Below are 22,500 nucleotides of genomic sequence, written 5' to 3' on the forward strand. Positions count from 1 at the left end.
CACCCCCCTGGCCCTGATTGGTGCATCTGAACAGTTAGACACCCCCCTGGCCCTGATTGGTGCATCTGAACAGTTAGACACCCCCCCCTGGCCCTGATTGGTGCATCTGAACAGTTAGACACCCCCCTGGCCCTGATTGGTGCATCTGAACAGTGAGACACCCGCCTGGCCCTGATTGGTCCATCTGAACAGTTAGACACCCCCCCTGGCCCTGATTGGTCCATCTGAACAGGGAGCTGTGGATTGTTGTAAATCTCTCTCCAGGCTGTAGGTGGAGCCAGAGGAGCTGATTATTTTAATGACCTGCTTCCTGTAGTTCTACTGGAACATCGGGTCAGTTTCAGCAGATATGACAGAAAGGGAGTTTTAGAAGACTTACCTGCTGCAGCTTTTAACGTGAATATGTTCTAGTTTCTTCTCTCCTCTGGGACAGTAAATAACAAAAACAAAGACATTTGAGGACGTCATCTTGAGCTTTTTGGGAAACTCTGATCTACATTTTTCACCATTTAATAGACCAAACAGCTAATTGATTTATCGAGAAAATGACTTACTTACTTACTCATACAAAACAAACAATATATACACAGTATAACAGAAACAGTATAGACAGGTTGAGGCAGTAGTGCAATGAAGAGTGCAAAGTGTGCAGGAGTACATTATTTTTGTGATAAATTATTATTATTATTATGGAGCATAGTGTGAAAGATGCTGAAATAAATAAGTATTATGTTATTATATAAGTATTATATTACAATATGAGCAGCTCTGAAATAAAGAATGATGATAATAAGTGGAACCAGTAAACAGGTGCTGATCAGAGACAGTGTTGCTGGGTTATTGCTCAGTTAGTTGCAGCCCTAAAATGTATTTAATCAAAGATCAATACGTGGCGTCTTTGTATAGATAGTTTAGCCACGTAAACTATCCTAATGCTACGCTGTACCGATCTTTTTTCCCGTCCCTACACGTTGACATTTTCAGTTTTGTGTCTCTGATCGTTTTAGGCGAGCCTCCGAAGGAAATCGGCTGCGAGTTCTGCGGGGAGTACTTTGAGAACCGTAAAGGCCTGTCCAGCCACGCCCGCTCCCACCTGCGCCAGATGGGCATCACCGAGTGGACGGTCAACGGCTCGCCCATCGACACCCTGAGGGAGATCATCACGAGACGGGGCCTGCCTTGCGCTCTGCCTCTCAAACCTCTCAAAACTCCCCCTCCGTCCTCTCCCAGGCCCACTCGCTCCCCTCTGCCGGCCTCCTCCTCTCCTTCCGCTACCCTCCTCGGCCGCCTACCCTTCGCCTTCGCCCGGCCCTCCAGCCCCGCGCCGTCAGCGCCATCCAAATCGAGCTCGTCAACGCCTCCGTCATCTTCTAGCGGGCTGATCCTCAAGCTGAAGCCCGAGCCGGTGCAGCTGGACGTCACGGCGCCCAGAGGCGTGGCAAGATCTGGCGGCTTCTCCGGTGAAGCTCTCAGCTGCAGCTGGAGCAGCTCTGACACGGTGTTCCCCCTCAACCTGGGTACCTTGGATCCTTTGTTTGTCTCCAGGGTTTATTTAGCAACTGAAAGAGCCCCCGTTATGCTTTTTATTGTTTTATTTTTCCCGTCTTTTAGTGTGTTTTTTGTGTATGCAGTAGATGTAGAACGCCAGGAACACACCGCACGCCCAAAGCGCCACGAATAGTCGCGAAGCGCCGTGAAGCGAGCCGATGTTGCGGTGTGTGTCCATTGTCTGCGTCATTTCCCTGCTTCCCATCCGCTCCTCGTTTGCATAAAGTTCAATTCAGCCAACTTTGTGCAAATGAGGAGTGGCCGGCTCTGACAAGTCTGTTAAACTGACCTTTGTTGATCTGAAATGAAGACAGATTCAGCAGCTGCACGGCCTGTTTCTCTCTTCAGATGTTTCCAGAAACACGTTACGGTGAACTATTTTAGTCCAATATGAGATCGTGTTCTGAACGAGACGCCATGATGGTCGGGGAGCAGCCAGACCCACGTGACACGTTCGTCCAATCAGCTGCAGCCATCGAGGTTGTAGAGGGCGGAGCCTGTTTTCTTTGCTTGTCATTGGTCAGTGAAGAGAAACTGGTGGCGAGCCCGCTAGCGAAAATGTTGACTAGGGCGCTTCAGTAGGTAACCAGTAAACAGTCTGTGACATTGTGTCACTTTACTGTAACGCAGCCTCTAAAACCAGGAAAAACCAACACTTTGGTCATACTACGATATGACGATATCCCAAGTTTAAGACGATATTTAGTCTCATAACTCGATATAATATCGCCCTACATTGACGTTGTCCCTCCTGTCTTTCCGTAGCCATGTCCCACGAAGCGGAGCCTACAAGAGACATCCGCTGCGAGTTCTGCGGGGAGTACTTCGAGAACCGGAAAGGCCTTTCCAGTCACGCCCGCTCCCACCTGCGCCAAATGGGCATCACCCAGTGGTCGGTGAACGGCTCGCCCATCGACACCCTGAGGGAGGTTATGCACAAGAGAGGGGCGGGTGCCTCCTCTCACTCGGACCAGGGGGTGAAGAAGGAGGCAAGCCACGGAGCCAGCAGTCCGCTCTGGGAGAACACAGAGGGTTTGGGTGTTTCAGGCTACCAGTCAGGCTCCAGATTCCGTAAGTCTCCGCTCAGTTTGCTTCAGTCGGGGTCGCGGCTCCATAAGCAGGGCCTGGGCTCCGCGTCTGCCGCTCTGCCTGCAGGGAAGTTTTTCCGGCTGTCCCCGCTGGGGAAAAGGCCTCTGTCTGACGAGGGCCAATCAGCAGAGAGCGCCCACTCGCCTCCACATCAGCCTAAGACTTTCTCAACTCTGCCACACGATTTCTCCTTCAAAAGGAAACCCTCCCCAGACAAGCACGGACACCAGGGTGAGCCGTTAAATGTTATGCTGAATCCTCTATGGAAGCACATGAGAGACGTAAGAATTAGAGTATTAACAGACTCTAAATACTTAATATTTGACTTTGAAAACAATCTGAATTTATTTGGTCAGAAGTCACCTCTTTGAAATTAAAATGTGAGATTTCTTGATTTTGAACATTTCAAAAGCTGAATATGAGTACCGTATTTTCTGGACTATAAGTCGCATCAGTCAACAAATGCGTCATGAAGAGGAAAAAAACATATATAAGTCGCAATGGACTATAAGTCGCATTTATTTAGACATTTATTTCACAAAATCCAAGACCAAGAACAGACATTTAATCTGGAAAGGCAAGTTATTAAACTACCCAACAGCCCCCAGAACAAGGGGCTGAATACGGTAGGTGTCCTCTATGTTAACGTAACACATTAACAGTTATTAAACTACCCAACAGCCCCCAGAACAAGGGGCTGAATACGGTAGGTGTATCTATGTTAACGTAACGTAACAGCTCTGTTGACGAGCCTCTCCCAGCAGCACGTTGTTCAAGCACCCATCTGTGGACTCCTTCCTCCAGCTCTGGCCATCTGGATTTCAGCGCGACTAGCTTTCTTTGTTTTCTTCATTGCAGTAAGACTAACCTTTTCTCCAGTCCCTCACAAGTTTCTCTCTCACTCCAAACTCTCCTTCTGCTGCTCGATGACCGTTTTCGGCTGCGTTTTTCATAACGTCGCCTCATGATGTTGCTTCTTAACATCGCTTCATGACGCCGCTTCATAACGTCGCTTCATCACGTCGCTTCTTAACGTCGCTTCTTAACGTCGCTTCATGACGTCGCTTCTTAACGTCGCTTCATCACGTCGCCTCATAACGTCGCTTCATAACGTCGCCTCATAACGTCGCTTCGTCACGTCGTCACGTCGCTTCGTCACGTCGCCTCATAACGTCGCTTCATAACGTCACTTCATCACGTCGCCTCATAACGTCGCTTCGTCACGTCGCTTCGTCACGTCGCTTCATCACGTCGCTTCATCGCGTCGGCTTCATCACGTCGCTTCATCACGTCGCCTCATCGCGTCGCCTCATCCGTCGCCTCATCACGCGTCAGCCTCATCACGTCGCTTCATCACGTCGCTTCATCACGTCGCTTCATCACGTCGCTTCTTAACGTCGCTTCATGACGTCGCTTCTTAACGTCGCTTCATCACGTCGCTTCATGACGTCACTTCGTCACGTCGCCTCATAACGTCGCTTCATGACGTCGCTTCATAACGTCGCTTCATAACGTCGCTTCATCACGTCGCTTCATAACGTCGCTTCATAACGTCGCTTCATCACGTCACTACATAACGTCACTTCATAACGTCGCTTCATCACGTCGCTTCATCACGTCGCTTCATCACGTCGCCTCATCACGTCGCCTCATCACGTCGCCTCATAACGTCGCTTCATAACGTCGCTTCATCACGTCGCCTCATAACGTCGCTTCATCGCGTCGCTTCATCACGTCAGCTTCATAGCGTCGCCTCATCACGTCAGCCTCATAGCGTCGCTTCATCACGTCACCTCATAACGTCGCTTCATAACGTCGCTTCATAACGTCGCCTCATAACGTCGCCTCATCACGTCGCCTCATCACGTCACATAACGTCGCCTCATCACGTCGCCTCATCACGTCTCATCACGTCTCATCACGTCGCCTCATAACGTCGCCTCATCACGTCGCCTCATCGCGTCGCCTCATAACGTCGCTTCATCACGTCGCCTCATAGCGTCGCTTCATCACGTCGCCTCATAGCGTCGCCTCAGTCGCGTCGCCTCATCACGTCGCCTCATCACGTCGCCTCATAACGTCGCTTCATAACGTCGCCTCATCACGTCGCCTCATAACGTCGCCTCATAACGTCGCTTCATCACGTCGCCTCATAACGTCGCCTCATAACGTCGCTTCATAACGTCGCCTCATAACGTCGCTTCATAACGTCGCTTCATCACGTCGCCTCATCACGTCGCCTCATAACGTCGCCTCATCACGTCGCCTCATCACGTCACAAAACGTCGCTTCATCACGTCGCCTCATAACGTCACATAACGTCACTTCATCACGTCACCTCATAACGTCGCCTCATCACGTCGCCTCATATCACGTCGCCTCATCACGTCACATAACGTCACCTCATCACGTCGCTTCATCACGTCGCCTCATAACGTCGCCTCATAACGTCGCCTCATCACGTCGCCTCATCACGTCACATAACGTCACTTCATAACGTCGCCTCATCACGTCGCCTCATCACGTCACATAACGTCGCTTCATAACGTCGCTTCATCACGTCGCCTCATAACGTCGCTTCATAACGTCGCCTCGTCACGTCGCTTCATCACGTCGCTTCATCACGTCGCTTCATAGCGTCGCTTCATCACGTCAGCCTCTTAACGTCGCTTCATAGCGTCATCGTCGCTCATCACGTCGCTCTCAACGTCGGCTTCATCACGTCGCCTCATAACGTCGCTTCATAACGTCGCTTCGTCACGTCGCTTCGTCACGTCGCTTCATAACGTCGCTTCGTCACGTCGCCTCGTCACGTCGCCTCGTCACGTCGCTTCATAACGTCGCTTCATCACGTCGCCTCATAACGTCGCTTCATAACGTCGCCTCATAACGTCGCTTCATCACGTCGCCTCATAACGTCGCTTCATCACGTCGCCTCTTCACGTCGCTTCATCACGTCGCCTCATAACGTCGCTTCATCACGTCGCCTCATAACGTCGCTTCATCACGTCGCCTCATAACGTCGCTTCATCACGTCGCCTCTTAACGTCGCTTCATAACGTTACTTCATAACGTTCTCATGGCAGCAGGGAAACAGCTGCTCTTGTGTGAAGTAAACGTAACATTTTTCATCTTTCTGCTAAGATATTTGGGACTTTATGCAACGAAAATGCGGGGATTATGACATCATGCAAGCCCTGCATATGTTGCGCGGAAATCGGCAATTTATACGTGAAAGTGCCCCCCCCCCCCCCCCCCCCCCGCATAAATATGCAGACTTTATGGACATTGAATTATGCGATTGCATAATCACGTTTTTCTGGAGGGACTGAAATATGAACAAATAAACATAATAAATACAGACACGTGGTCAAAGTAAACATATTTCAATATTAGGTATTTAGTGACTGTTAAAATTCATATACTTCTGTCTCTCATCTGCTTCCATAAATCCTGTTGTATTGTGCTGATGACGTTCTTTAAAAGGAGATCTCTCGTCCCTTTCCTCCTTTCCTGTTTGGTGTTTTTCAGATCCCAGCTGCGAGCTGTGCGGCTTCTACTTTGAGAACCGTAAAGCTCTGGCCAGCCACGCGCGAGCTCACCTCAGGCAGTTTGGTGTGACCGAGTGGTGTGTAAATGGATCCCCCATCGAGACGCTTAGCGCCTGGATGCGCAGCAGGCCGCAGAAGGTGTTGGAGATGCATCGCAGCTACATGCAGGGCAACCGATCCACCCTGAAGAAGGTGAGGAGATCATGCTTTGGGTACACTGCACGTGTAGCGTAGCGTATGCCGACCCTTCAGCGGAGCAGATGTGCAGAGCACACACGGCGTAGGATTGTGTGAATCACAGGCGACACGGACAGCTTTTTGCTTTGGGATTGTTGTCATTTCTTCAGATTTTTGGAGCCGGCACAGAGCTGTGAAAACGTCAATCTACTGTCAGCTGTTATCAGAGGACGCAGGGGAGGGAAACGGGAAGTAAAAACAGAACCTCTCAAAATGAAACTGCCAATAGGCTCATTGACAGTCATTAAGTCGTTTCCTGTGTGTCGGTACTTTAAGCCAGACAGGCATTAAGATATTTCTGTCCCAGCCCGACACAGTTAACATCTCATGTTGTTCTCATATAATGACACATGTAGGTTTGTTTGTGTGGAAGCTTTCATTAAGCAGCTGGAGGAAGACATTCAGAAATGTCAACAGATTGGGAAAGAGACTTCAGATACAGTATTAGGGGACCACTAAGGTCTATATAAAAGAGACTTCAGATACAGTATTAGGGGACCACTAAGGTCTATATAAAAGAGACTTCAGATACAGTATTAGGGGACCACTAAGGTCTATATAAAGAGACTTCAGATACAGTATTAGGGGACCACTAAGGTCTATATAAAAGAGACTTCAGATACAGTATTAGGGGACCACTAAGGTCTATATAAAAGACTTCAGATACAGTATTAGGGGACCACTAAGGTCTATATAAAGAGACTTCAGATACAGTATTAGGGGACTACTAAGGCCTATATAAAAGAGACTTCAGATACAGTATTAGGGGACCACTAAGGCCTATATAAAAGAGACTTCAGATACAGTATTAGGGGACCACTAAGGCCTATATAAAAGAGACTTCAGATACAGTATTAGGGGACCACTAAGGTCTATATAAAAGAGACTTCAGATACAGTATTAGGGGACCACTAAGGCCTATATAAAAGAGACTTCAGATACAGTATTAGGGGACCACTAAGGTCTATATAAAAGAGACTTCAGATACAGTATTAGGGGACCACTAAGGCCTATATAAAAGTATCCAAAAAGCAGCATGTATAGGACCTTTAACAGACAATACTCGGCTTTATCTTTTTCCTCTGACACCTCTGCAAAGTCTGTTTCGAGTGTGAATGGCATTGTGTAAAATATCAGCACAAGAACATGTGCCTCCCACAAAGCTCAGCAGCAATACAAGCTCATAACCTACTGTGCTACTTCTGTGACATACTCTCTTTTCCTCCCGCTGTCTTTGAATAGACTTCCTACTTGCAGATCTAAGGTTTCTCGGCTGGTGGCTCGACAGACATTTTGTGTCTTGGAAAGCTTCATAGACGTGTTGTCAGACAGCTTTGAGCCTTCCTGTAGATAATGTGTCTTTACACCCTGCAAAACAAAAATCACAGGGTCGACAGATGCCAGAACAACTCCGCTATTGACTTGATAGTTGCTATAGTAACCAGGGTGCCTGGCAGCTTACGTTTCATCATCAGATAAATCATGGCATGCCATTGATACAAGAAAAAACGTACGTTTTTCTCTTTCTTTCTCTCTCTCCCTCCTGAATTAGTTTCTGGTGCATTTGCGTCACTGTCCCACCTTTTCCCTGAGCTGTGATGTGACACACATACAGAAAGAAATCACCTTTTAACGTCCTTGTATTTCATTCTGGAGAAATGAACCCACTTAAGCTGCATGTATTGTCCTGTACTGACTCATCCTGTAGACCACTGACCATTGATTAGTTTATCAACATTAAATAAAGAGTGAGACCTCTTCTTCCTGCAGCTCTCCCTCTCTCTCGGCCTTCAACATTTACGAGTACTAATCATTTAAATCAGGAGAGGCTTCGTTGCAGATATGCAAAGATTTATTTGGACGTATGTACAGAGTCTTTGGAGATTAGACTCCATCGTATCTGATGAAAGGCCACGGGCCAAAAAGTAAATGCTGATTTTATGGGAATATGTATTATATTTTATAGAAAATGAACATTAAAAATAAATATAATTTAGAAAATAACACTGCACCCATATTACAGAAGGTTTACAGTTATTTATCACTTGCAATAGTGGGAGACATGAGCCCTGTCCTTGCTTTTCAACAGTCTTTCAACATTAGGGCTCCAGCTGACTTACTAAATGTTCTTTCATCGGTGTGCCACTGCCTCGATCGCTCCATCTTTACTGGCTGACTCAAAACCAGTGATGTTAGCACGGCTCACAGCACGTGAGGGGGAGCGGGAGAGAGAAGAAATACCGTCATTTTTGTGATTTTTCGTGAAGGAAGTGTACCAGCATTGTGCTTTACGTTGCTGTCAAACTCAGTACTTTTTAGCTGCACAAAACGGAGTTCCGTTTTTTACAGCACTTTCAAAATAAGATGGAGAATAAGCATGAGAATGTCAAATGCCATGGGGGAGCACGGGCCAAACTTGGCCTGCGGGCCCCAAATTGGGCAGCCTTGGGGTAGAGAAACAGGACATATCCTCCGATGGAGTCTAGACACTGGTGGTGGCAGTGAAGGAGCCCGAAAACCAGACCGAAGGCGTCGACGCAGCGGTCTGACGGGGGAGGACCCAGGGTGCCGTGGGTGATGGTGACTGGAGGAGGAGGGTTGCATGCTTTGCCTGAAATTAGTGCTGTCAGTTAAACGTGTTATTAACGGCGTTAACGCAAACCCATTTTAACGGCGTAAATTTTTTTATCTTGAGATTAACGTTCTTTTTGGCCGAGCAATCTTTGTAGTTTTTTTTCACATGCTGTTGCAACAACTAGTAACGTTAGAAAAACTCCAACCCGTTCTCATTCTGAACTCGTAAAATAAGGACGTTTGGACAGTGGCTGTCAGCGTCTGATGAGACGAATAATAGAGCAGCAGTTAGAGAGGATTTAGAGAGGAGTATGTAAGGAGGTTGGTTGGGGGGGGGGGGGTCAAACACAGGACTTTCACCAGGAGAGCAGGGTTCACGTCACGCTTGCTATAGTCATTTTTTTCTTTCCGACCCGTTCTTCCCACGTGTCACAGAACCGTACGCCCACTCACGACCTTTTCCTTAACATAACTGCGGCAAAAGGGACGGCAATAGTCCCGACCAAGCACCTTTACTTATAGCTCTAAAGGGACGTCAATAGTCCCGACCAAGCACGTTTACTTATAGCTCTAAAGGGACGTCAATAGTCCCGTCCAAGCACGTTTACTTATAGCGCTAAAGGGACGTCAATAGTCCCGACCAAGCACGTTTACTTATAGCTCTAAAGGGACGGCAATAGTCCCGACCAAGCACGTTTACTTATAGCTCTAAAGGGACGTCAATAGTCCCGTCCAAGCACGTTTACTTATAGCTCTAAAGGGACGGCAATAGTCCCGACCAAGCACGTTTACTTATAGCTCTAAAGGAGTCTTTTAACGTCAATAATGACGACAAAGGCAGTTTGTTTCACAGGCTGTGTGGGAATTTCTGCATCTCAAAGTCGCCTTATATATATATATATATATATATATATATATATATATATATATATATATATATATATATATATATATATATACACACACACACACACACACACACACACACACACATACATACACACGTACGGGCCAGATCAGAATTTGCGAGGGGCCGGATTTGGCCCGCGGGCCTTGAGTTTGACACGTGCTTTAGATAATTATCCCATGACGGGAGAGTCAATCACAGGTCATTTCAGAGAGAGGGAGCGTTCCTATTGGCTGTTACTACACATGCGTTGCCCGTGTGACAGAGAGGGGAGAGGGAGAGCTGCAGGAAGAGGTCTCATGTTGTTTTTGCTTTCTACCCACTGCAGCTTTAACATGAGGATGATTAATGCTATCACTGTTGTGTTTTGTTATTTCACATTATTTGGCCTCATTATGACCCTATTAGTGCAACTAGTTTGGTTAATGTGATGACATCAGCCCACGGCAGCTGAAGCGTCTCTTGTTGATATGATGCTGATTAGAAAACTCCTCTCTGTCCCTCTTCCAGAAGAGCACTTCTCCTCTCACTGCATCAGCGGATTCTGATCATATCCTCCCCGTCTCATCGCAGAAGGCCTCCTCTTCCTCCTCCTCCTCATCATCCTCCTCCTCCTCCTCCCAGTGGTCTTCATCTTTGGCTCTGAGCCTGGTGCGGCCGCTGAGCTGCGATGTCAGCCAGGGCTCGTCCAGGACTGCTGACAGTGAATCCGGTACCAGCCTACACGCTCCGTTCAGGCACGGGCGCAGCAGTCCCAGCCCCTCGCGGCTCGCCGCCGGCCTCCCGCTCCAAGCACAGGTGGCTCGCAGTGAGCTTAACGTCCGCCTACCCAGAGGTACGTCACGATGCCACTTTTGTTTTTGCTCTGACGACCCGGTCAGATAGGCTACATGTCGTTGCTGTCCAGATAAAACTGAAATCGTTGCTTTTAACAGGAAATGAAAACACATTTGAGATCATTTTATTGAGCTTTTTTTCTCAAAAGAAGTCAAACAATGTCTAATTGCTGTTTAAATGTTAGTGAAACCCACAGACGTAAAGGGTGACCAATAGCATTGATTTATGAAGTTGAAATGACAATATGTCATCGATAAAATGAAATATTTTCATACTGCTGCACAACAGCAGTGTAAACTGTGGGATACATTAGATGATCAAATAAAAAGAAGTCTGTTATGCTAAAAAACACTGAAAACAAGGTGCTTCATTAGGGTAAAAATGGCACTTTGTTAACCTCAGGGACCTTTATATTTTATATATTGGCTGGGTGGGGGGGGTTCTTTGAAAAGTAGCTTGTAATTAAATTGTCTTTGGGTCAAATATGAACTGTTTTCAAAGTTTCTGTATCAAAAATATGGGATTCTTTCAACCAAATTACCCAAAAATAACATGAATGGTTCCATACACGAAACTGCTGTAATTATGCATCAACATACGTTCCTCTGATCTTAATTATTAGCTGAAGTAATTCATAATTTCTGGGTTTTTTAACTCAAAATGAGGCGTAATTTAATATAAATGAGGTTTATTGACCATGAATTAAAGTGTAAAACTAGCGGTGATAAGTTGGAATGAACGTAGAAGATGTATACGATAATACTTTATGCTTTATAAAACAGGCAAAACAACACAAGTGTTAAACTTGGAAGTCCAAAATGAAATGAGAAAAGAGAGAATGTTTTGCAGATTATACGTCTGCTGGGTTTAGAAGGAAAACTCCACATAATGGGCTTTCCATGTAATGACTGTAACAATGGTGGTGATGGAGCAGTGGATATGACCCATGCCTTTGGTGTGGGAGATCTGGGTTTGATTCCCACTGTGATACATCAACCAATGTGTCCCTGAGCAAGGCACTTAACCCCTAGTAGCTCCAGAGGCGTGCAACCTCTGACATATAGCAATTGTAGGTCGCTTTGGATAAAAAGAATCAGCTAAATGACATGTAATGTAACTCTAACAGGGCGATCCTGGACCAATGCACTGACATGTATGTATGTGTATGTATATGTATGTGTACAGGTGCTGGTCATATAATTACAATATCATGAAAAAGTTGATTTATGTCAGTAATTCCATTCAGAAAGTGAAACTTGTATATTATATTCATTCATTACACACAGACTGATATATTTCAAATGTTCATTTCTTTTAATTGTGATGATTATAACTGACAACTAATGAAAACCCCAAATTCAGTATCTCAGAACTTTAGAATATTACTTAAGACCAATACAAAAAAGGATTTTTTAGAAATGTTCCAACTGAAAAGTATGAGCATGAAAAGTATGAGCATGTACAGCACTCAGTACTTAGTTGGGGCTCCTTTTGCCTGAATGACTGCAGCAATGCGGCGTGGCATGGAGTCGATCAGTCTGTGGCACTGCTCAGGTGTTAGGAGAGCCCAGGTTGCTCTGATAGTGGCCTTCAGCTCTTCTGCATTGTTGGGTCTGGAGCATCCCATCATCCTCTTCACATTACCCCATAGATTTTCTATGGGGTTAAGGTCAGACCAGTTTGCTGCCCTGACCTTAACCCCATAGATGATCTATGGGGTTAAGGTCAGGCCAGTTTGCTGGCCAATTAAGAACAGGGATACCATGGTCCTTAAACCAGGTACTGGTAGCTTTGGCACTGTGTGCAGGTGCCAAGTCCTGTTGGAAAATGAAATCTGCATCTCCATAGTCAGCAGCAGGAAGCATGAAGTGCTCTAAAACTTCCTGGTAGACGGCTGTGTTGACCCTGGACCTCAGAAAACACAGTGGACCAACACCAGCAGATGACATGGCACCCCAAACCATCATTGACTGTGGAAACTTTACACTGGACTTCAAGCAACGTGGAGTCTGTGCCTCTCATCTCTTCCTCCAGACTCTGGGACCTTGATTTCCAAAGGAAATGCTAAATGTACTTTCATCAGAGAAAGTAACGTTGGACCACTCAGCAGCAGTCCAGTCCTGTTTGTCTTCAGCCCAGGCGAGACGCTTCTGACGCTGTGTCTTGTTCAGGAGTGGCTTGACACAAGGAATGCGACAGCTGAAACCCAGGTCTTGCATACGTCTGTGCGTGGTGGTTCTTGAAGCTCTGACTCCAGCTGCAGTCCACTCTTTGTGAATCCCCCCCCACATTTCTGAATGTGTTTTGTTTCACATTCCTCTCCAGGGTGCAGTTATCCCTATTGCTTGTACACTTTTTTCTACCACATCTTTTCCTTCCCTTCCCCTCTCTATTAATGTGCGTGGACACAGAGCTCTGTGAACAGCCAGCCTCTTCAGCAATGACCTTTTGTGTCTTGTCCTCCTTGTCCAAGGTGTCAATGGTCGTCTTTTGGACAGCGGTCCAGTCAGCAGTCTTCCCCATGATTGTGTAGCTACAGAACTAGACTGAGAGACCATTTAAAGGCCTTTGCAGGTGTTTTGAGTTAATCAGCTGGTTAGTGTGGCACCAGGTGTCTTCAATATTGAACCTTGTCACAATATTCTAATTTTCTGAGATACTGAATTTGGGGTTTTCATTAGTTGTCAGTTATAATCATCAAAAGTAAAAGAAATAAACACTTGAAATATATCTGTCTGTGTGGAATGAATGTATACATTATACAAGTTTCACTTTTTGAATGGAATTACTGAAATAAATCAACTTTTTCATGATATTATAATTATATGAGCAGTACCTGTATTGTGGCTCAGCTCCACTTTGCACCAACCCCGTCTGTCGTTTCCTCCTCCTCTTGCTAAGGTTTTGAGCGTCGGCCCTTGAAGCACCCGTCTTGCCCAGATGGGACAGAGAGCCCTCCTAAACCCCCCCGCACAGGCACTGTCCCCGCCCTGGTGCCCAAACCACCCTCCTACCCGCTGGTCAAACTGGTGGGCAAGTTCTACACCCTGAAGTGCCGGTGAGTGAAACCTGTTAGACACAGACTGGACATTTAGTGGACAAGGCTTCCAGCAGGGGGAGACTCCTTAAAGCTGTATTCTCTCTACCATCCAGCAGGGGGAGACTCCTTAAAGCTGCATTCTCTATAACATCCAGCAGGGGGAGACTCCTTAAAGCTGCATTCTCTCTACCATCCAGCAGGGGGAGACTCCTTAAAGCTGCATTCTCTCTACCATCCAGCAGGGGGAGACTCCTTAAAGCTGTATTATCTCTACCATCCAGCAGGGGGAGACTCCTTGAAGCTGTATTCTCTCCACCATCCAGCAGGGGGAGACTCCTTAAAGCTGTATTCTCTCTACCATCCAGCAGGGGGAGTCTCCTTAAAGCTGCATTCTCTCTAACATCCAGCAGGGGGAGACTCCACTGGCTCCAAAAAGAAGTCTGTTTCTATAGAAGTCTATGAGAAAATGAGCCTACTTCTCTCTTGATTTATTATCTCAGTAAACATTTTCATAATGAGTTCATGGTCTCAATCGCTAGTTTCAAGTCTTCTTCAACACAGCGTGATGTTCATTTAGTTAATTATGGTGCCATTTATTTTAAAATAGACGATAAAGCAGGGGATGCTTTAGGACCTGTCAATCAGGACAGAGGCTTAGCGATGCTAACCGTGCTAACACTGTGGACATTAAAATAGACCTCAACTTGTTTTTAACTGTTGTCCATGTGTTCATCTTAATCTTTGACCCTCTCACTGTGTTTTCACCTCAGCAAAGTTAACAAAGGAACATTTTGGTCGCCTAAAAATGTCTTGTTCAACGTTCTGCCAACCAAGCTAGCTAGCTAGCGTTAGCTGGTACCTTAAGGGAAAGTTTGCAGGTTTTCTGTTCTCCCGTACATGCAGATGAATGGCTCAGGACCTGGAGGTCTGTGTTTACCCGTCGGTAAATCTCCCCTGGATGACTCGCTTCAGAACGGTTGAACATCGGCGATTTTGCGTTTTAGCTTAGCTTATTTTTTACAGTCTATGGCAGCGGTTCTCAGACTTCTTTCAATAATGTACCCCTTTTGAGTTGTTTCTTTAAGCCAAGTACCCCCTGACCAGTGTTAATCATTTTTGGTAGAAAAAAAGTCTCTATAAAGAGGAACAATACAGCGATGTCAGCAATAGATTTACTAAACTACAGCCTTGGACCTGAAAAAAAAACCATTTAAATGCTGATGAGAAAAGGAGACAAAAACTGTAAAAAAGACAAAAACCTGGAAAAAAGATGGTAGAAAGAAGGAAGGAAGGAAGGCAAGAATAGGTCGAAATAGTGACATAAGAAGAAACAAGCGAGAAACTTGTAAAAGTAGAAGGACAGTAGGAGGAAGGAAGGATAGATTAGGTCCAATGAAGGCGACACAAATGTCACATTTTTGGTAGGAAAATAAAGTCTACATAAAGAGGAACAATGTTCTGGACAACAGCCTTGTAACTATTAAACATTTTGTTAAATATCTCACGTACCCCCTGCAGTCCTCCAGAGTGCTACGTACCTCCATTTGAGAAACACTAGTCTATGGTGTTAGAGTAGGGCATCCCAGGGCCCAGGAGAAAATGTTCAGGGCCTTTAACATTAGACATTTTCCAACATCACATCAGGACTTTGCGTAATCATACACGCCACTTTCCTAAAGCCAAGTGGTGTGTTATCTGTACCCATTTTGAGCTATCCGCGTGTATGTCTACGCTGACGTAAACGGTGTGCTATTGCGAGAACGTGCCGTGCTATTGCGAGAACAACGTCACACGCGTGTTAAAAAAAAGAAAGAAGGTTGGGTTTAGGGAAAGAACATTGGGAAAGGCTTTATTAAAAAGAAAATGGTTGATAAACACCACACGCGCGACGCGATCCCAGCTCTCCTGGGTGAAAGTCCTGTGTTTTACCCATCTGCCACCCCAACCAACCTCTGTTCTTTCATACTACTCGCTACGGCGATAATTCACATGTAACGTAGGTCAATGGAGGCCAAACGGCGTTGATAGATAGCTTATGCGTCTTGATAACACGCCAAAATGGCATACAAATTAGTGTGTCATACATACGGCACTTAGTGAGATCAGTCTGACATTTTCAGACAGCAGCATTAATAGAACTGTCTGGCTACGTTTAAAATAGTCACCTAATCCCTAACCCCCTGCTGAGCAGTACTCTACTTTTAGTTGCTAATGTACTATATTCTGATGAAATGAAATACAATCATTTGGGGTTTTCAGGCAATTGAAATGAGCTCTAAAGTCCTGATTTAACTGCAGGACACCAGTTTTACCAGAATCAGCTGTTCCCGAGGGAGGCGCTGAATTTAACTCCCGTCAGTTTGTGTTTTATTCCTTTGTGTGAAAACCCTGCTGCAGCAACAGAATATGTAGATCACTCGTAGTGTTATTTTGCATTATTGTATAGGCCTTTTTCACAGCAGACATGTTGACATGTCATAGTAGGAACAGCACAGGTGTGTTCAAACCCATTAATGATGGCTGCGTTCCACTTAGGAGAGACCCTGGTATTGAGCATGCTGACTCACTGAAATAGCTTACTGGGACACTTGATGGAACTAAGCCATTGTTAAGGTTATTAATATCAGCTGTGCTTTTCCTACTATGACAAGTCTGCTGTGAAAAAGGCTTCTACTAAAACCATAGACTGTATATAAACTGGACCAACAGGTCCCGTGTCTCTGGACGGAGACCAGTGAAGGCCATTAGAAGCTCTTTCCCGGTGATGGCTGAGCGTTACTGAGCAGCCTCCAACTGAGCTTGAAGACGTAGATGTGACGTGAGCAACCTGTCTGAAAGTTGGAAGTCTTCTGGTAGCTGTGCCAAGAGAAATCTCAATCATTCCCAATCTAGCAGAGACGGAGAGCGTAGGTATATGTAAGGAGATAACATAGACACAGGCTCATTATTGATCACTAAAATGATAGTTAACATTAGTCATTACACTTAAACAGCTGATGGAAGTCCAAACTGCCTGAGAGCTTCTCCTGTACTATACGGTAACTCCTCTACTATGAGACAGGAAGTCTCGTGGTTATGACCCAATCGTTAGCCTATTGTTATAAAAACGTCTGCTACGGAGCCATAACGTGAGCTACAAGGTAATGGAGCCTTTTATGCATTGTCGTGTTTCTTTAGAAATAAACAACGGACAAACAGAGTCTTTAAACCCTTCAGATGTAAAGGTATTCTCTGTCAAAGTGACGTCAGAATGAATGGCAGTCAATGGGATGCTAACGGGAGGTGATGGCTTGGTAGCGTCAACATGGCGCCATAGGAGCTACGTGTTGCGGAGAGAAGCTGACCCTCTTGGATATACTGTATGCTGTAACCATTTCGTTCAGTCAATGATTGTTAAAAAAGTGCAGCCACTGATTTAGTGAGGCTTTAGCATCGATGTAGTTTGTTTCTAATATGGGTGGAGATGGCGCAGTGGATGTGACGCATGCCTTTGGGTTCGATTCCCACTGTGATACATCAACCAATGTGTCCCTGAGCAAGACACTTAACCCCTAGTGGCTCCAGTTGCTCTGACATATAGAGCAAATGTAAGTCGCTTTGGATAAAAGCGTCAGCTAAATGACATGTAATGTAATGTAATGTAATATCACCGTTGGATGCAAAGTGCTTCGGCTGACCTCTCTGTCTCGCTCCTCAGCGTCGTCACTGCCATTATTCATGCATGGTGACGCACTTACCAAATAAATGTCAATGTCAAACTCACTCATATGACTGATGCTCTGCTTGCTGTCCATCATGTATGGCTGGCTATGCCTATATATAATCTTCGCTGCTTGAATGAACAGAAGTCCCTGGGCTGCTCACATTATCATTGCTGTCGTTCACCAGGTGTACGTGATGAAAGACTGCTTCCTCGACTCATCGAAGTGTGAAATAGTGGCAGAACAAGAGCAGAGGCCTCTTATAATTCAGACACTGTATGAGTCAAATTTAAACTCCATTAATGATGATGATAAATCTCAATCATTCCCAATCTAGCAGAGACGGAGAGCGTAGGTATATGTAAGGAGATAACATAGACACAGGCTCATTATTGATCACTAAAATGATAGTTAACATTAGTCATTACACTTAAACAGCTGATGGAAGTCCAAACTGCCTGAGAGCTTCTCCTGTACTATACGGTAACTCCTCTACTATGAGACAGGAAGTCTCGTGGTTATGACCCAATCGTTAGCCTATTGTTATAAAAACGTCTGCTACGGAGCCATAACGTGAGCTACAAGGTAATGGAGCCTTTTATACATTGTCGTGTTTCTTTAGAAATAAACAACGGACAAATAGAGTCTTTAAACGCTTCAGATGTAAAGGTATTCTCTGTCAAAGTGACGTCAGAATGAATGGGAGTTAATGGGATGCTAACGGGATGCTAACGGGAGGTGATGGCTTGGTAGCATCAAAATGGCGCCATAGGAGGTTGGAGCTCTGAAGCGAAGCCGACCCCCTTGACTAAAACATGTTTACGTGTTTTAAAGGTGCACTATGAGTTCCTGCATAACGTCACTTCTGTTGACGTTCCAAGTAAATTTCAAATGAAACGGAGCAAGCTTGCCCCTCCCCCCATGTTTCTGTAACTGTCATGACTAACTGTCACTAAGCCCCACCCCCTCCCCCAACCATCTTGTCAGTGATTGGCTGGAACGTGGTTTGGTGTATTTTGGTGCCCAGCCTGTGCCTCTAGTGTTTGTTTGACTTTTACGACCCCTGTGTTGTCTCCCGAGACCGGGCTTTTTCACGGTGCGTTCAGGGACCAGGCAGCTAGCGGATCAAGGAGAGATGACTACCATTTGAGACAAAAATGAAATTGTGCTGAAACCCTGCAGGAACTCATAGTGTACCTTTAATGTTCAATGTTTATTTTTCTCATACTGTGTCTGAAAATACTTACGTATACACCGTCTGTCTGTAGCGCTCCGTTTTAACACCTGTCTCTTTAAGCACTACTCTTGAAAAAGACAAGTCTGCTCCGATTGGTCAGTGTTTCAGGTCTTCTAAAGCTACTCTCTCTGCGTCTCTTCAGTCATTTCAGCTGGGGAATGAATGTAACGGCACTGTAGCACAGTATAGTTGTGACATCACAACCGTACAGAAGTCCATTAAAAGCACAGTTTCTGAATAGGGAGTTTGCATTTCTCTGTGGATTGAGCATTTCAATACTTAATACTGCTTTATGATTTTTATTTTTATTTTTAAACATGAAAATCTGACTTTTTTACAATATGGGACCTTTTTAATATGTATTTCTGTCGGCGTCAGGTTCTGCGAGGTGGAGTTTCACGGCCCGCTGTCGGTGCAGGAGGACTGGATCAGACACCTCCAGCAGCACATCCTCAAGATGAACTACAACAGGCCCGCTGCGCCCAAAGCCGCCTCCGCTGAACCCCCTGCCCCTGCGGGCGACCCGGCCTCTGCCCCAGCCTCCACCTCTACCTCCAGTACCACCTCTACCACGCTTGCCCTCACCTCCACCTCCACCCTGGGCCACGCCAACGCTCCCAACCGCTCCCATACGCCTCCGGTGGCCGAGCGCGCTCCGCCCGTCACTGCCACAGAGATTGTTACGGTCTCAGAGGAGCAGCCCACCTTATCTCCAACTTCTATTCCCCTCCCCGCCCAGACAGTGTGAGCTCAGATCCATCACTGTCATTTAAGCCCCTTTTAGTTTTCTTGTTGCCTTTCTTATATATTTTCGTCCATCCGTTTTCTTCTTCCTTTGGCCTTCACAAAGTGTTGAGGCGGAGCGTTTTCCCTTCAAAGAGCCCTCTGAGTCCCACGCACCTTTTTGAAGCAGCTTTTTACACTGTTACTAAGACCTGTTGCCATGGGAAAGAAGCTCTCAGGGCTTAGCCGCGCACCACAGATGGGTCATCAAGTGTCGGAGGTTACGAGGAGAGACGAACCAATGTTTTTTGTGTTTGCCTTGTTTATATTGAATGTCCAGGTGTTGACATGGACCCTTGCTGTACCTCTCCTCCCATTCGCTGGGGGATTTAGGGGTTAATGTAGCCCTTTATCAAACTTCAACCCCCACCCCTGTCTACCGCACTTCTGCACCCTTTCCCCTTTACAAACTTACTAGCGTTACTTAGACCAGTCAGACTGAGATTGAATGACTTTTATAACCATGCTAGTCTCGTGGTTGAGACTTTCAAACACTTAGTGTTAAAACAGGCACTTTTAATGTTGACGTTGTCACTTAGCACTTACTGAAAGGCCCATTTTAAATGGGCGATATTCGACAATGACTAAAGGTCCTTGCACACTGAGTCTGAAATTTTCGTAGGCCTTTTTTCGTCACACACAGAAACCTTGCACTCTGACTCCGATGCATATTAATTAATCCTTTGCGAAATCTTTCGCCAAACAATACAAAATGGAGTTTTCAAGCAGTGAGGATGATTATGTTGTCCTCTCCCTTCTTAAAAAGAGAAAGAAATAGGAAATATTGGCTCCATCCAATCCTGAGATTGCACTGTGGGATTATCCTCATCCTTTCAAAGTTTATTTTAGGATACCTTGACAACACCCTTGAACTTGGACTTGGCCATTGGTCTCGCCAAATATTCTAGTTGGTCTCGACGGAGTCCAGCAATATATCATTATTATGGAACCCACTGCAGTTCTAGGCAAGACCTGGACTTTCACAGCATTCGCACGCTACGATTGGCCAGGCGGCCAAGCTTGCACGAGGTAACGGACCTTGATTTGTTCAGATGCTATCCCCTGACCAATCGGCTATCCTGACCTTAACTACTCAAGGTCGATGCCTAAATCGGACTGCTGGGGTGGGTCGTGCCTAGAACTGCAGTGGGATTAATAAAACACAGCAATATATGCTTTTGTTTCTAAAGTAACTTCCTCCTTTGAAACAAAACCATATCTGGAGCACACTTGTTCAGAAAACAGGCATTGGTTTAATTTAAAATTCACCTAGAACGGGCATTGACATTGGTAAGTAAGTGGTCTTTAAGAGGAGTCCTTTCTTTCTCGGCCTTGACGGTCTCTCATTTGGACTCGGTCTTGACTTGGTCTCGACTTGTCCTGGTCTTGGACTTGTCTTGGACTCTACAAAGGTGTTCTTGACTAGAGCACTGCTTGATAATCGTGCTTTCTGCTTGATTTTGAAGTGTCAAAATGCTTGCTACGGATACGAAAAAACGCAGAAAATGTAACCCCAAATGATCCAAAAATGTTTCTATGACTGAAGAAAGTTTCGGGGGCAGTGTGTGAACCTGATTGACACAACTGTCAACTGATGCTATCATTACTCACCTAGGGCTTCCAGGTACAATAACATTAATCCATCTAACCCTAACCCAAATTTTCCGCTGGGCACGTGTGTGCTGCGTTCTGGCTGCGCCGTGGTTTTGTAGTATATTCTTGGGTTTTTTTTCCGACCAAATATTTGGCGGTCCAATCAGCGAACAGATAAGCCAGACCCACATCCAGATGTTGGGTCTGGGTCTGACCCACATCCAGATGTTGGGTCTGGGAACTCCCCATTGGCAGGGCTCAATCTGAGGGGCGGGATAAACGGTTGTCTTTCAGATTCCCTCTGCACCAATAGGATAGCTCTCCAACCAATCAGAGCAACGCTGGCTGATAGATTACACTTTAAACTCTGAACACGTCTTCCTTTTTTAAGAATGACTTCAGGGCCGTTCTTTGTTCTTTTCTCAAAGAAAAGCTGAACTCCAAGTCTTCCAGAGACGCTGTTCACCAGCAGCAGCCATAAGCCCCGCCCACCCACTCTATACACGATGTGATTGGCCTGACCAGAGTTTGGTTTTTCCAGCTCGCAAGCCAACGGAGAGTTGCTAGACGACCCTGCTGCAGATTACATCTGCTGCTGCTAGGGGGGTCTAGATTTCTAGGCTAGGGAACAGAGGGAGTGGCTGAGAACGATGACGTTGAGGTCGTGCTCTAGTTTGAGTTGTAGTTCAGTAATGGCGGCGGAGAAAGATGCGAGCGAAGCCATTCGGTCCGTTGTGGCAACGCTGCCGAATATCCAGAAATTAAAGCCCGAGCAAGAACAATCTTTGCTGATTTGTGTTGGGGGCCATGATGTTGTGGCCCTCCTCCCCACGGGGTTCAGGAACAGTTTGATTTTCCAGCTCGCTCCGTTAGTGGCCAAGGAGTTGGCTAAGGAGTACCCGCCTTCAAGGGAGTTAACACTTGTCAATGGAGAGTGGCCAGACTCTCTGTACAAATGAAATGTACCAGAGTCTGGTAGGACCAGGCTAATGGACCAGAGTCTGGTAGGACCAGGCTAATGGACCAGAGTCTGGTAGGACCAGGCTAGTGGACCAGAGTCTGGTAGGACCAGGCTAGTGGACCAGAGTCTGGTAGGACCAGGCTAGTGGACCAGAGTCTGGTAGGCCCAGGCTAGTGGACCAGAGTCTGGTAGGCCCAGGCTAATGGACCACAGTCTGGTAGGACCAGGGTAGTGGACCAGAGTCTGGTAGGACCAGGCTAATGGACCAGAGTCTGGTAGGACCAGGCTAGTGGACCAGAGTCTGGTAGGCCCAGGCTAGTGGACCAGAGTCTGGTAGGACCAGAGTCTGGTAGGACCAGTCTGGTAGGACCAGGGTAGTGGACCAGAGTCTGGTAGGACCAGAGTCTGGTAGGCCCAGGCTAGTGTACCAGAGTCTGGTAGG

General features: G+C 46.1%; 1 protein-coding gene across 1 annotated transcript in view; it reads left to right on the forward strand.

Moving 5' to 3' along the window:
- Positions 1-22,454, forward strand: part of LOC144530201 (protein Wiz-like) — a 62,484-nt gene extending 40,030 nt beyond the window's left edge. The window contains 6 exon segments of the mRNA XM_078269680.1: positions 1,008-1,517; positions 2,314-2,868; positions 6,169-6,380; positions 10,417-10,741; positions 13,645-13,801; positions 19,100-22,454. Coding sequence (XP_078125806.1) covers positions 1,008-1,517; positions 2,314-2,868; positions 6,169-6,380; positions 10,417-10,741; positions 13,645-13,801; positions 19,100-19,469 — 2,129 coding nt within the window. The 3' untranslated portion in view covers positions 19,470-22,454.
- The last annotated feature ends 46 nt before the right edge of the window (positions 22,455-22,500 follow it).

This window comes from Sander vitreus, chromosome 15, assembly GCF_031162955.1.
Source record: "Sander vitreus isolate 19-12246 chromosome 15, sanVit1, whole genome shotgun sequence".
NCBI classification, from domain to species: Eukaryota; Metazoa; Chordata; class Actinopteri; order Perciformes; family Percidae; genus Sander; species Sander vitreus.